The sequence below is a fragment of the Vulpes lagopus genome, chromosome 8 (assembly GCF_018345385.1).
Source record: "Vulpes lagopus strain Blue_001 chromosome 8, ASM1834538v1, whole genome shotgun sequence".
Lineage (NCBI taxonomy): Eukaryota > Metazoa > Chordata > Mammalia > Carnivora > Canidae > Vulpes > Vulpes lagopus.
The window spans coordinates 43,567,951-43,580,630 of NC_054831.1; the positions used below are offsets into that span (position 1 = coordinate 43,567,951).

The window sequence follows — 12,680 nt, forward strand, 5'->3', positions numbered from 1 at the left end:
TTTATTTCCTAATTTAGGCATTTGAAAAAAAAGTGCAATGTGTTTATTTTAATGTCAGCTTGATGTCAAGTTTAAAATAGGATGTAAATCTGTCTACATGTTTTACCTCCTTTCCTAAAGAATTTTTTAATATTTAAATATAACCTCTATCCCTAACTCCCAGCTTTTATCACACAACAATCTGGGGTGGAGGGGCGGGGGTGGTAATCCCTCATAAACTGTGTGTTGACAGAATGCTCTAAAATATGTTCTAACCAATAAAGTTGAGAAATAAATTTGGTAACAACAATCTAAGCTTTGTTGTTTTTCACAAAAAGATCTACATTTAAAGGAAATAGAAAATCACATGTGCAATAGCACACAGGGTTGCTATGGTAATAGACTACATTTTTTATATTTACTCTTCGATTTTGGTACATGGAGCTATTACAACCAAATAATGTCAACATCCACTTCCTTCTGATCATACAGAAGTCTCTGGAATAAGTTGTACTTACAGTTCTAGAAATTCTCATTTTTAACCAATCTTCTTCTGTCTTTTCTAGAAATTATAATTAAAATACATAAAATAATGATTAATATTTGGCATTGGGTTTAAGTTTATCATTTTTCATCATTAAACTCATGTAGGAACATTCTCAAAATGGCAAAATAAACCTTATAACCACAAATGTCCACTTAAACATTTAAAATATTGGGGTTGTGGGGGTGCCTGGGTGGCTCAGTCAGTTAAGCATCCGCCTTCAGCTCAGGTCATCAGGTCATGATTCTGAGGTCCTAGAATCAAGCCCCTAGTTAGACTCCCTGCTCAGTGGAGAGCCTGCTTCTCCCTCTGCCCCTCCCCACCAGCTTATGCTCATTCTCTAATGAATAAACAAAATCTTAAAAAATAAATATTGGGGTTGGTGTATGAGTGTGTAAGTGTATGTGTGAATGTGTATGAGAGAGAGAGAGAGTGTGTGTGTGCGTGTGGGTGGGTGGGTGTGTTAGGCAGCAATAAATTCTCCATGGAGATTGAAAAGAAATAAGAAGTTTAGAAAAATGTTACTTAATTTTACTAACTGGGCACATAAAACAAATCTACTTTTCCCACAGCTGTGCTTATATGAACCGTTAAGAAATACCTACTATCCTGCACTATATAATTTTATGTTTCACTAAACCTTGCTTTTACCATTTATCTCACAATGTACCCCTAGCATTGCCTCTGGGAATATTCAAATAACTATCAACTAATGTCAACTCTCTCCCCATTACATTATACGGTGTGCTGCCTTTTCCAGAATTTCTATTACCTTTCTAATCTTCCCCACCAGTGTTCCTCCACCTACCTGGAAAATTAACAGCCTGTCAGAATGGTCATGTCTCTCACTATGGACCAACAGAAAATACCAATAATGAGGTGCTTCCAAGTCAAGTAAATATGAATCTAATTTGTAGCTATTACTCTATCATACCAGGATAAGATTGAGGGCTGGACAGAAGATGTAATGAAGAAAGGGCTCTCCTAAAATGGGCACCTCAGTAATCCACAGTAGGCTCTTATACCAGCCTACATTACAGCAAAGTTAGGGAATTAAACACAGTTTTCTCTTTGGAACTAACTGAAAGAGCATATATTAGCCACCCATCAACATACAGTCTTTCTCTAATTTAATATAAGAGATGTAGCCCTTCATACTACATTTAATGATCAGGTTTTGTCCAATTGTTTGTTGTGTTTTTGTTTTTGTTTTTGTTTTAAGAAATCAGTTAGAGAAGTTCTTCTTTGAAAGCCATAAAAATATACCTCTAGTGAAGTCTTCCATTGCAAATAGATCATCTTCAGTGTCTTCCAGTCAAGGGAAACCACACAGTCATCAGGCATCAAAGATTCTGTGAAAATAAAAGTGAACAAATTTCATCTCCAATGTCATACAGATTTTTTACCCTAAATGTGAAGGTATGCAAACATGATATTTAGACTGACATAATGATAAGAACCTGGTTTGGAAGATATTTCACTGATGGCTAGAGCAGGAGTTAGTTTATCTCAGGCCTTTATTAGTAAACACTATCCTGACACAATGGAAATGCTTATTTATACATGTAAAGGGATATGTATCATAGTTCAAATTTTCATTAAGTAAAAATATATATCAATAATAAATATATTATAACACACATTATATATATATATATATATATATATATATATATATATATATATATATATATATATATTTGCTTCAAGTGGCATTGTCACAGGGCATAGAAATTCAGGTAGTTATCCTTTCCCGTGACAGGTAGAAACAGCACAACTATAGCAAGATTAGTCTTACTGTAAACTATTCCTTCCACATAAGAGTGTCTGGGGAAAAATCCTCACAGACAATTAAGATGTTCACAAATAAGTCCAAACACTGATATATACATATCAGCCATATCAAATAACACAAAATATTTTTCCTATACACACATGTCCCTGGCAATATGAGTAGTTTGGTTTCTTCAGACCTGTGTGTGGCTTTACTATATAATACCTCCTAATACTACGATTCATTTGAGCTCCCTGCTTCATTTATAAGGCCACTGCCATACATGCATCAAAGCTTTGCTTCTCCACCTTGGCCAAACAAATCAGTTGACAGTTTCCACTTAAGTTTTTCCTCTCCTTTTTTAAGCACCCACAATATCCAAATGTGAAATTCTTTCCCTATATATTTTTTAAGCTACATTTGTATAAGCACTGCTTATAATTCATTTTCACATTAAAGCCATCCCCCAAAAAACCATAACCCCATATTCTCTTCAACAATCCCTTAAGCACTGCTAACCTTGCTCATAGAATATTCATAAGTTTGTCATTTATATTTTCTGTGTGCAATAATTTTGTTTTGTGTTAGTCTTGCTCCCCATTTAGAAGGTAAGCTATTTGATGAATGAGGTCTATTTCCTCTGGAAAGCTTTCCAAAGCTTAATTAATGGATGCTTGATCATTACTGTTGATTATGATGGTATTGTGCATTCAAGGGAGGAGGAGGTTTAAAATCTTTTCACACCAGTGCCTTCATGTTTTCTGATGTTAATTTAAGACAGTGATTGTTAATCTTTCAAGTCATGCGCTGACACCCCCTCCCCTGCCCCAGAAAGTGATAAAATCTATTAACTTTCTCAGAAAAATGGTTCAAAATGACACAAAAATTTTTCCATACATTTAGAATATGGACCTGGACTAAGACCCCTGACCTAAAATGACTTCACTTATCTTTCAAAATTCCCTAAAGCAAATGCATTTTAATTTTTTAAATTGGTATATTTCTCCAGGGTATCTAGGATAGCATACTGCAGCAAACAGTTTAAGGAGTGATTATTCACAGTTTACAAAAATGATAAACATAATGCTAGACCCTCAAGAGCAGGTTAATAACTGCTTGATGCCTCACCCTGAGACTTAGCCAGTCTTGGGTCTGGGATCTGGGCCCCAATTTTGTCCAGAACAGCAGAAATTTAGGAGCAATGTAAAAACCTCTGGAAGATAAGCTCTGAGAGAAGAGCAGGACCCAGAGACCCTGGTATGGGTCCTCTACTTCTGGTATGTTTAGAAAAGAAAGAATATCAAGAAGATACAGGAGAACTGTGGGGAATGGAGCTTTGACTTCCTGGCTCTTACAGTTTCTGTCCCCAAGGAAGAGGACACATTCAACTCAATTAAATCACTAACACTGCAACTGATTTACAGGTAAGGAAAAATTGGAATATGTGTTCAATTTCCTAAGACTTTTGGCATCTTAAATATATTTATTATTTAGAAGTTTACTTAGAATTTTACTCAGGATATTACAAAAACATTTTAATGTGTTTTAATAATAGGTGGATTTTTCATTTCCAAAAACAAGAGCCAGAAGGAATCTTTGTATCTTTTTCAGATAGTTTTAAAAATTCAACTTATTTCAGATATTTTTTCATCATTTAACCTTCACATTTCCACCCTCTTTACTATTCTGTTATCTATGAGCCATACTGCGAATGAGAAAGGAAAGGGCCATTTGCCAAACAAGGGAAATGTATAAAATAGGAAGATTAAAAAAAAAAAAAAAAGGGTAACCCATCTCTATTTGTTTCATTACTGTTTGCCTGCCTCATCCTTTGTTCTTCTCAGTGTCTATTTATATAGAGAGTCCAAGGATTCTAAGTGCTCAAAGACATTTAAGACTGCTGGTCCTTGAGGTGGAGGCTGGCACATGACTGAAGATCAAGCACCATTTGCTATGGGTCCTCTACTTCTACTGCTGAAAAGTGAAGGGAGATCAATTAACTGCATGAAATCACTAATACAGGGTAGAAACACTTCAAAAAACTACTCATATATGTTAAGATGAACTTTTTTTTTGGAGGGAATAAACATAATTTACCCATTGGAACTCCGGGGGATCCAAAAAGCTTTACTAGTTGAAAGGCAAACACTTGTGATAATTGCAGCTCAAGGGAATCAAAGCCAGTGCTTGTTAAATCTTGGTCATCCTCAGTTTGCAAGAACTGTAAGGGCTTAGGTTCTTCCCACATCTTCAGCCTTTTGTCGAAACTTTCACTTAAAAAGTGAAGATCAGAAGTGACCCTAAAAGAGTAGAAAGGATCAGGTTGGCTACTTAAAATTTCTGAAGAACTAAATCCTCGGTCACTTAGTTGGTTATCTACTCTTGTCTGAGATTTGAAAGTCAAAAATGATTTCTTGCTTGTAAAAGATACCATCTGAAAGCTAGCTGTATATTGTAGCACAAGAGAAGGAATAGGGTTTTTGTAAAAATATACAGAGTGACTTAGTCTATTAAATGGCAGGTAATAAGAATAAGATTGTCTACCAACATTTAGAGGAAGATCTTTGATAATATCAAAGTAAAACCACGATGGATGATGATGATGATTCAAGGTCATAAGTTTTCGTGTATTCTCCTTTTTATGATTTATTTCTGAAATTCTATCTTTTTCTTCTTCCAAAATAATCTCTAGTCCTTTGCTTTCTGTTGACAAGCCACATGACCCTCTTTCTTTTACATTGATATATCTCTGTTCCAGTAAGTTAAAATTTGGTGCCAAATTGAAAATCCTTTTCTCTCTCCTTTTCTTATTCTTTGTTGAGTGTAAGTCACTCTTTGGGATATCCAGTTTAGGCAAGCAGATTCTAATGATGCTTGTTTCACTTTCTATGAATGAATCTGTATTCTCAGTTGGAGGTGAAAAATCTTCATTTTCTATCAATAGTTTCTCCTCTATCAATGTTTCTGGACAGCTCCTTGATACTGAAGTTTCTTCACAAGCAGAGATCAATGTAATCAATTGTCCCCCGCTGTCTGGAGAGACCAGCTTTTGCCATCTATCTTTCTTTGGTCTTTGTTCACATATAAACTTATGAGGTCCCTCAGGCCAGCTCCCTAAACAGGGTTGTCTCTCAGAGCCCATCCATAATTCTTCATCAGATAGATTGTTTGGGAAAAAAGCCCAATAGTTGTTTTTAGTTGCATTTATTCCTTGTTTCTTTCTTAAATCTTTCTCTGAGGTTCTGGACCCATACCGATGGCAAAGAATTGTTTCATTTGGGAGTCTTTTATCTACCTTCTCTCTCTTCTGCATAGATAAGCAGGAGATGTCAGTGGATCCACCCTGGATGTCTGATGCCATGGGTTGCCTATTTCCAGTATGCTTTCCTATCTTCGTGTAGTCATCACTTGCTATGCAGGAAAGATCCTGAGTCATTGTCAGGCAAGTAACAGAGTTTTCATTTGACATCAGTGACATATTTAGAAACAAATCATTGTTTTCTTTAGAGAGGTAATTTTTTGGTGCATTGTCCAGCTCAATTTCAGATGTAACATTTGGAAAACTCTCTTCAGGATTTATGCTTTTCCACACTTCATCTTTGTGGCCATTTACTAAATCTCTTAGTTCATCTCCCAGTCCACCAGTGAAGTCATGCACCAATTCTCTTTTGGTGTCTTCCAGGTCTTCCTCTTCACTCTGGGATGGGTCCTGATCCCCTGGTATATGGTAACTTAAGATTTCAAATGAGTTTTCTCCCATGAGTTTACTATGACTGTTCTGCTTTTTATTTCTTTTTCTGTTTCTCTTCTGTTTGGTTTTGCTGAGCCTGTGCCCAGTTTTCTTCAAATCTCTTTCTCTGAAATATAAAAGAATTAAGAACATTTATCACTTAATTATTTGTATAACACTAGCAACTAAAACATACTCTTAATGTGCAAATCACTAGTACAAGAGATTTTAAAGCATTGTGTACTTTGTAGTATAGTTTTAAAATTTTAAAAAGAGAAAAACTTTAATTCTCTCTACTAAAAATGAGTACACTTTGAGGAAGTTACAAGTCATTTTCACATACTTGTTTCATAAATCAGTAACTTACAAATTACAAAGCACATTTGATGACAAACAGCAAAGTCCAGGGTTTGCAGATGCTTCTAATTGCCTACCTCGCAGTGGTTCTAAGGCAGAGGTTCTACCACTACTTAATGAGGTTTGTAAGTCTGTAGAGGCATTGTAGGTGGTCACAATGACTGGAGATGTGTTACTGGCACTTGGTACTGAGGCCAGGGGTGTTTACCTTCCTGCAATGCCAGGGACAATACCACAGTAAAAAATTATCCCACCTAAAAGAATATAGTGTTCTTTATTCCTACTATAATAGTATTTCCATTGACCACACTAAAAGTTCACAGTTCTCCTTAATTGAAGATAATCTTTTGATTCTAAAAGAAAAAAAAGAGGATTTAGAACATTATCTAATTTAGAACATAAAGATCTAGTTATCTTCTATAAGGTATAGATAGAGACATAGTAAAATGCAGTGGGGGGAAGGACAATAGACACAGCTGAGAAAAAAAAAATCCAGGATAGAGAACAGAAACAAAACAAAACAACAAACAACAAACAATTAAACAAGCAAACAAACATGGAAGCCAAAAGAAATAATGAAGGAAAAATTCAGTTGACTGGCTGGGTGTTGGACAAAGGAACTTGTTGAATCTACCCCTGTCTTCTGGCCTGGTTTATTTCATCCCATGCTGTCAGGCAATTTTCAATAGACAGGAGCCCTGAACACCTTGTTCTTTGTCACCTAATTGCTACTGCCCTTGTTTCCACATTCCTGGATGTTAGCATAGAAAGAACATTAAGGCATTAAGGAATGCTAAATTACTGAGGAGAAGTTGTGATAGGACTTCTGTAAAAAAGATATCAAGTAAAGAATGCCAACATTGGCAGTAACTCATCATGGTCAGTAAAAGCTGATTCAGTGAAAGCTTTAGCAGAAACCTAAGGTGCAATAAATTAATGAAACTCATACTATAGACTAGGATGTTACTCTAAAAACAAATTCCACTCTCTTTGCCCAAACATGAACCATCCTGTTGCAGGTAAAGGAGGAAAATAATGGGTAGAGTTTATTGTTGCCTTATTTACTAAAATAAATGGTAATAGACTGAGGACTTAAACTCATGTCAGGACTGGTGATTCTATGGAGATAAATGCACTTAACTTGTACTTTTAAACAGCTTTCCATGGCACAAGGAAAAGGGAGCCCTAATCCATGTAAATGGAGTTTTTTTTTCTCAACATAAGGATTATATTTATTTTTTTATCACTACATTAGAAGTGAAAATAAACTGCAAGTTGCAAATGCATGCCACTTAATGAATATTGAACAACAGATACATCCACTGTAGAATATTGAACAACAGATACATCCACTGTAGCTTAACTTCTGGAGATGCAAGAACTACATAAACAAAGGTCATCAATGATAAGATGACTGACAGCATCTGACAGCTAGAATGTATGTATCAATAGAAAATTTTAAAAAGGGAACTACTCCTGACCTCTTAGCCAGTGAATAGGGGTGGGAAGACATCAGAAGATGCCTAAAATCTCTACACACACATAGGTTTATAAACAAAAAAAAAAAAGCCCCAAACTAAGACACTTAAGCAATGCTGATATGTACGGTTCATGACAAAAATGTTAATAACTTTCTATGATATCAGGAATCCTAATGCCCACAATGTGACTTTGAAAACTGACTCAAAAAAACAAACTAGTGCATATTTGCTATGTATTAAAACTAGTTGCTTTACACATATTAACTCATATAATTTTCACAGCAATGATACTTGCCTTACTTCACAACAGTAAGGCAAATGCTAGTTTTATCCCCATCTCAAAAAGACAATTGAAAAAAAGAATTTAAAGGGTTTGCTCAGCTACAGCAACTGTGGAAAACAGTATGGAGTTTCCTCAAAAAATTAAGGACAGAACAATCAAATGATCCAGTAATTCCACTGCTGAGAATATTGAGAATGTATCTGAAGGATACAAAAACACTAACTCAGATATCTGCACCTCTATGTTTATAGCAGCATTATTTACAATAGCCAAGACAGAAACAACCTGAGTATCCATTGAGAGATGAAGAGATAAAGAAGCGGTATATAGGGGATCCCTGGGTGGCTCAGTGGTTTAGCACCTGCCTTTGGCCCAGGGAGCGATCCTGGAGTCCTGGGATTGAGTCCCTTGTCGGGCTCACGGCATGGAGCCTGCTTCTCCTTCTGTCTGTGTCTCTGCCTCTCTCTCTGTCTCTCTCTCTCTCTCTCTGTCTCTCTCTCTCTCTGTGTCTATCATGAATAAATAAATAAATAAAATCTTAAAAAAAAAGAGGTGGTATATATATATACCACTTCTTTATATATATATATATATATACACACACACACACACACACACACACACACACACACGGAATATTATTTCCTCACTAAAAATGAGGAAATCCTATCATTTGCAACAACATGGTTGGAACTTGAAGGCATTATGCCAAATGAAATAAGTGAGACAGAGAAAGGCAAATACTATATGATCTTACTTATATGTGACATTTAAAAAACAAAACAAAACAGGGACACCTAGGTGCCTCTGTGGTTGAGCATCTGCCTTCTGCTCTCGTTGTGATCCCAGAATCCTGGGATCAAGTCTCACATTAGGCTCACCACAGGAAGCCTGCTTTTCCTTTTGCCTATGTCTCTGCTTCTCTCTGTGTATCTCTCATGAATAAATAACATCTTAAAAAAACAAAAACAAAAACAAACCAAACCAAACCAAAACCCCCCAGTCACAGATAAGGAGATCAGAGTTGTAGTTACCAGATGTTGGGGCCTGGTGGAGGAAGAATTAAAGGAAGGTGGTCAAAAGGCACAAACTTCCAGTTATAAGATAAATAAGTCCTAGGGATGTAATGTACAACATGATGACTATTACTAACACTGCTGTGTGGCATACAGAGAAGTTGTGAAGACAGCAGATCCCAAGAGTTCTCATTACAAACAGGATTTTCTTTTTTTTTTAATTGCATCTATATAACATGATAAAATGCTAACTAAAGCTTATTGTGGTAACCATTTAACAACATATATAAATCAAACTATACATGCTATATACCTTAAGTTTATATGATAATAGATGCCAATTATTTCTCAATAGAACTGGAAAAAGAAAAAAATTTGCCCAGTGTCACATGGCTACCAGCAGGATTCAGACTAAAGCTGTCTCTGAGAGTCCACACTCTGACTATCATGCAAAACTGCCTCTTGATTTTAAAAAAAGAGAATTTTATAAAATCACTTCCCTTCTCTTTCTTCTCTCCTTCCTTTCATCTTTGAATTGTCACATATACATAAACACAGAGATATTCAGTTGATAAGGGCTGAATCCTTCCAATGGAAACAGCAATTGGGCCTTGACTCCTATTATCACCTAGTAGTGACTATAGACTTTTCTCTTGTCCTCTCTCCTTCTGAATCAAAGCAAATAATAAACAGCAACAGAAATTGAGAGGAAATGGTGTGGAGCAGAACAATTCCCATCTCCCTAATCAGCCTGTATGTCAAGGGTCCCTATGAGTTTTAGGTAGATGGCCTAAAACTCAGATAGGCATAATGGACATAAGGGTCTTCTTCTGGAGTTAATTCATTTGTCACAGGGTAGAAGTAGTGAGAAATGATCACATTCTGGATATATTTTAAAGGAAAAGCAAGCAAGTCTTGAAAATAAATTGGATATAGAGTATTAGAAAAAGGTCAAGTATGAGCAAAAGGATTTGGGCCTATTGAAGGGACAAAATGACCATTTATTGAGACATAGAAAGAAGCCTATGAAGGGTATAGGTTTAGAGACAGGGTTGCCAACTCAGTTGGCTCAAAATTCAGTTCAGAATTTGAACCAATAAGTTAATCTGTCCTTATAGCAGAGGTTAGAAAGTGGAGAAGATGAGGGCTTTGCCAATATACCTCAAGCGTTCTTTTGTTTGTTGAATGGATTACAATCCGATAGCTACTTAGAGAAAGAATAGTAGAAACCTGCTAATGATGAAAATTCATGTTTGTAGAGAAGTTAACATAGATCATGAAAGAATGAGATAGCTTAAAAAATAAACTATCAAAGTCTGAGAGATCAGGCCATTTATTAATGTAGTTTTCTAAAAGAGTCAGCCAAAGGAGAACCTAAGGATTGGAATTTCAACTGAAAATACAGCACAATGCCAAGAAGTATGAAAATCAAAAGGCTGACTCCACAGAGAAGTGTGCCTGCAACTTGTACTGGTTCTGTTCCATGAAGCTCTCTACAGCTACCATACATGTTCTGGTACTTGGACCAGGCCTTCTAGAAAGGAAACATAAACCAATAACTGACTTGTGAAGCACTTGGGAGAGAGGAAAAGGGATGATGATGATAATTTGAGTTAGAATGTATAGGCATGGAAGGTGGCTAATCAATAGTAGATGTATTTATAAAGTGTGGGAGGCTCATCAAACCTGTGCCAAGGCTCTTTAAGCTTGATCTCATTTGTGCTGATTCATTTAGGGATGAATGGCACCATTAAAAGAAAAGAAACATGACTACATAGAAGTTAGTCATGGAGAAGAAATCAGGAGAGTTGGAAGCACAGGCTGTAGCTTAAAAAAGAGTAAGAAATGAACAAATAGTAACACATCTCTGATTAATAATATTTTGTTTTCTAGATGATGGCTGAGAATCCAATCTCCTGGGTAGGAATGAGTGTACCTCTTAAGAATGAGAAAAGGAGTGTTTGTTCAGAAACGAGCTAACCTGACCCAGTAAGCTGTGACTTGAAGACAGAGGTGAGAAAAATATCCAGATAAAGCCAAAACTAACTACTAGGGAGAAAAAAAAAAGTATCCTAAGTGCCTAAATTTCATGAAAATAATGAGTAAGGGGCTAAAACTGGTATTTTCCATTGCAGAGGCCAACATACTAATTCATGAAGCATGAGCAATAAATGAAGTAAAATTCAATTAAAACACACAGATTATAAAAAAGAGCTCTCACAGCTTTTTGGAATGACTGTAGTTGAACTAATCCCAGCCTAGATCCTAGTCCTGGTTCAGTAATAACTAGTATTGGGATCTTGGGCAAACCAGATCTCCCTTCTAAAATGGAGATAACATTACCTCCTTGCAGAGCTGTAAAATTTACTAATATAGATGCTCCTAAATGACCTCTACTTAACTGATATGGCAGATTTAATAATTCTCTCCATTGCCTCTGTACAACATAATGGCTGATACCAATGGTACAAAAAAAAATGTTCCCAACTAAATGGCTGCCTTCTAGTAAAACTACACCCTCCTACTCCCATTATTTAGGGTTGTATATTTACAAGGAGACAGATGAGTTTGTTCCCAAGTCTGTTTATACTAATTGTAATTGTTACTCTAACTATGTGATTTGATTAAATACCCTGTAACATTACATCAACTAGTGGGCTAAGAATACTAGAAAGTTTCTATAAAAAATAAAATTGAAGTAAGTGACTCAATAAGGAGGAGGCATTAAATAGTTGTTATCAAATGAGGTGTGAGCAGGATAACTATGAAGTTTGGCTCAAAATCATTAAAACCTGTAATTTTGTACTTAGTATGAAGATTTGAAGATTTCTTTGGGTTCTCCATCCAAATTACATCAGTAAAAACTAGAAATTCTTGACAATACATTGCAAGCATGGTTTATACATAAAAAATAAGCATAATCATACACTAAACAGAATTGTACATAAATATTCATGAATGGCTGTGTATATAAGCATGCATTTTAAGTTCAAATAAAATGTTTAATGTATCATTTCTTAATGATTCCTTACTTCAACCAACTTTTTCAATGAACTAACTACCTGCTTGTTCCAATTATCTTAAATAAAAAGACTTTTATTGTAAATAAAGCACCTAGCACAATCTCTGGCACCTGGTGAATATTTTGTAAATGACAGCTCTTATTTTTATCACAAATCAACAACAAAATCATCTTATACATTTCTTTTTTTTTGTTTGTTTGTTTTTTTTGTTTTTTTAATTTTTTTTTAGCTTTTATTTATTTATGATAGTCACACAGAGAGAGAGAGAGGCAGAGACACAGGCAGAGGGAGAAGCAGGCTCCATGCACCGGGAGCCCGACATGGGATTCGATCCCGGGTCTCCAGGATCGCGCCCTGGGCCAAAGGCAGGCGCCAAACCGCTGCGCCACCCAGGGATCCCCATCTTATACATTTCACTGAGGCCCTCAGTATACTATTCAAGATTAGAATGTGACAATGAGACTATCATGATTTATGCAAAAAAGAAAAGTTG

General features: G+C 35.8%; 1 protein-coding gene across 14 annotated transcripts in view; it reads right to left on the reverse strand.

The window, feature by feature from the left end:
- Positions 1 to 12,680, reverse strand: part of LOC121497028 (NEDD4-binding protein 2-like 2) — a 78,422-nt gene that overhangs the window by 1,764 nt on the left and 63,978 nt on the right. For 13 of the 14 annotated variants that reach the window (XM_041766027.1, XM_041766028.1, XM_041766032.1 and 10 more), the window contains 3 exons: positions 4,395 to 6,154; positions 1,790 to 1,875; positions 498 to 541 (listed from right to left, as the gene is read on the reverse strand). In XM_041766027.1, coding sequence (XP_041621961.1) covers positions 518 to 541; positions 1,790 to 1,875; positions 4,395 to 6,154 — 1,870 coding nt within the window. In that variant the 3' untranslated portion in view covers positions 498 to 517. Of the gene's footprint in view, positions 1 to 497; positions 542 to 1,789; positions 1,876 to 4,394; positions 6,155 to 12,680 lie in introns of those variants that run through there. The other variant, XM_041766024.1, reaches the window with a different exon arrangement.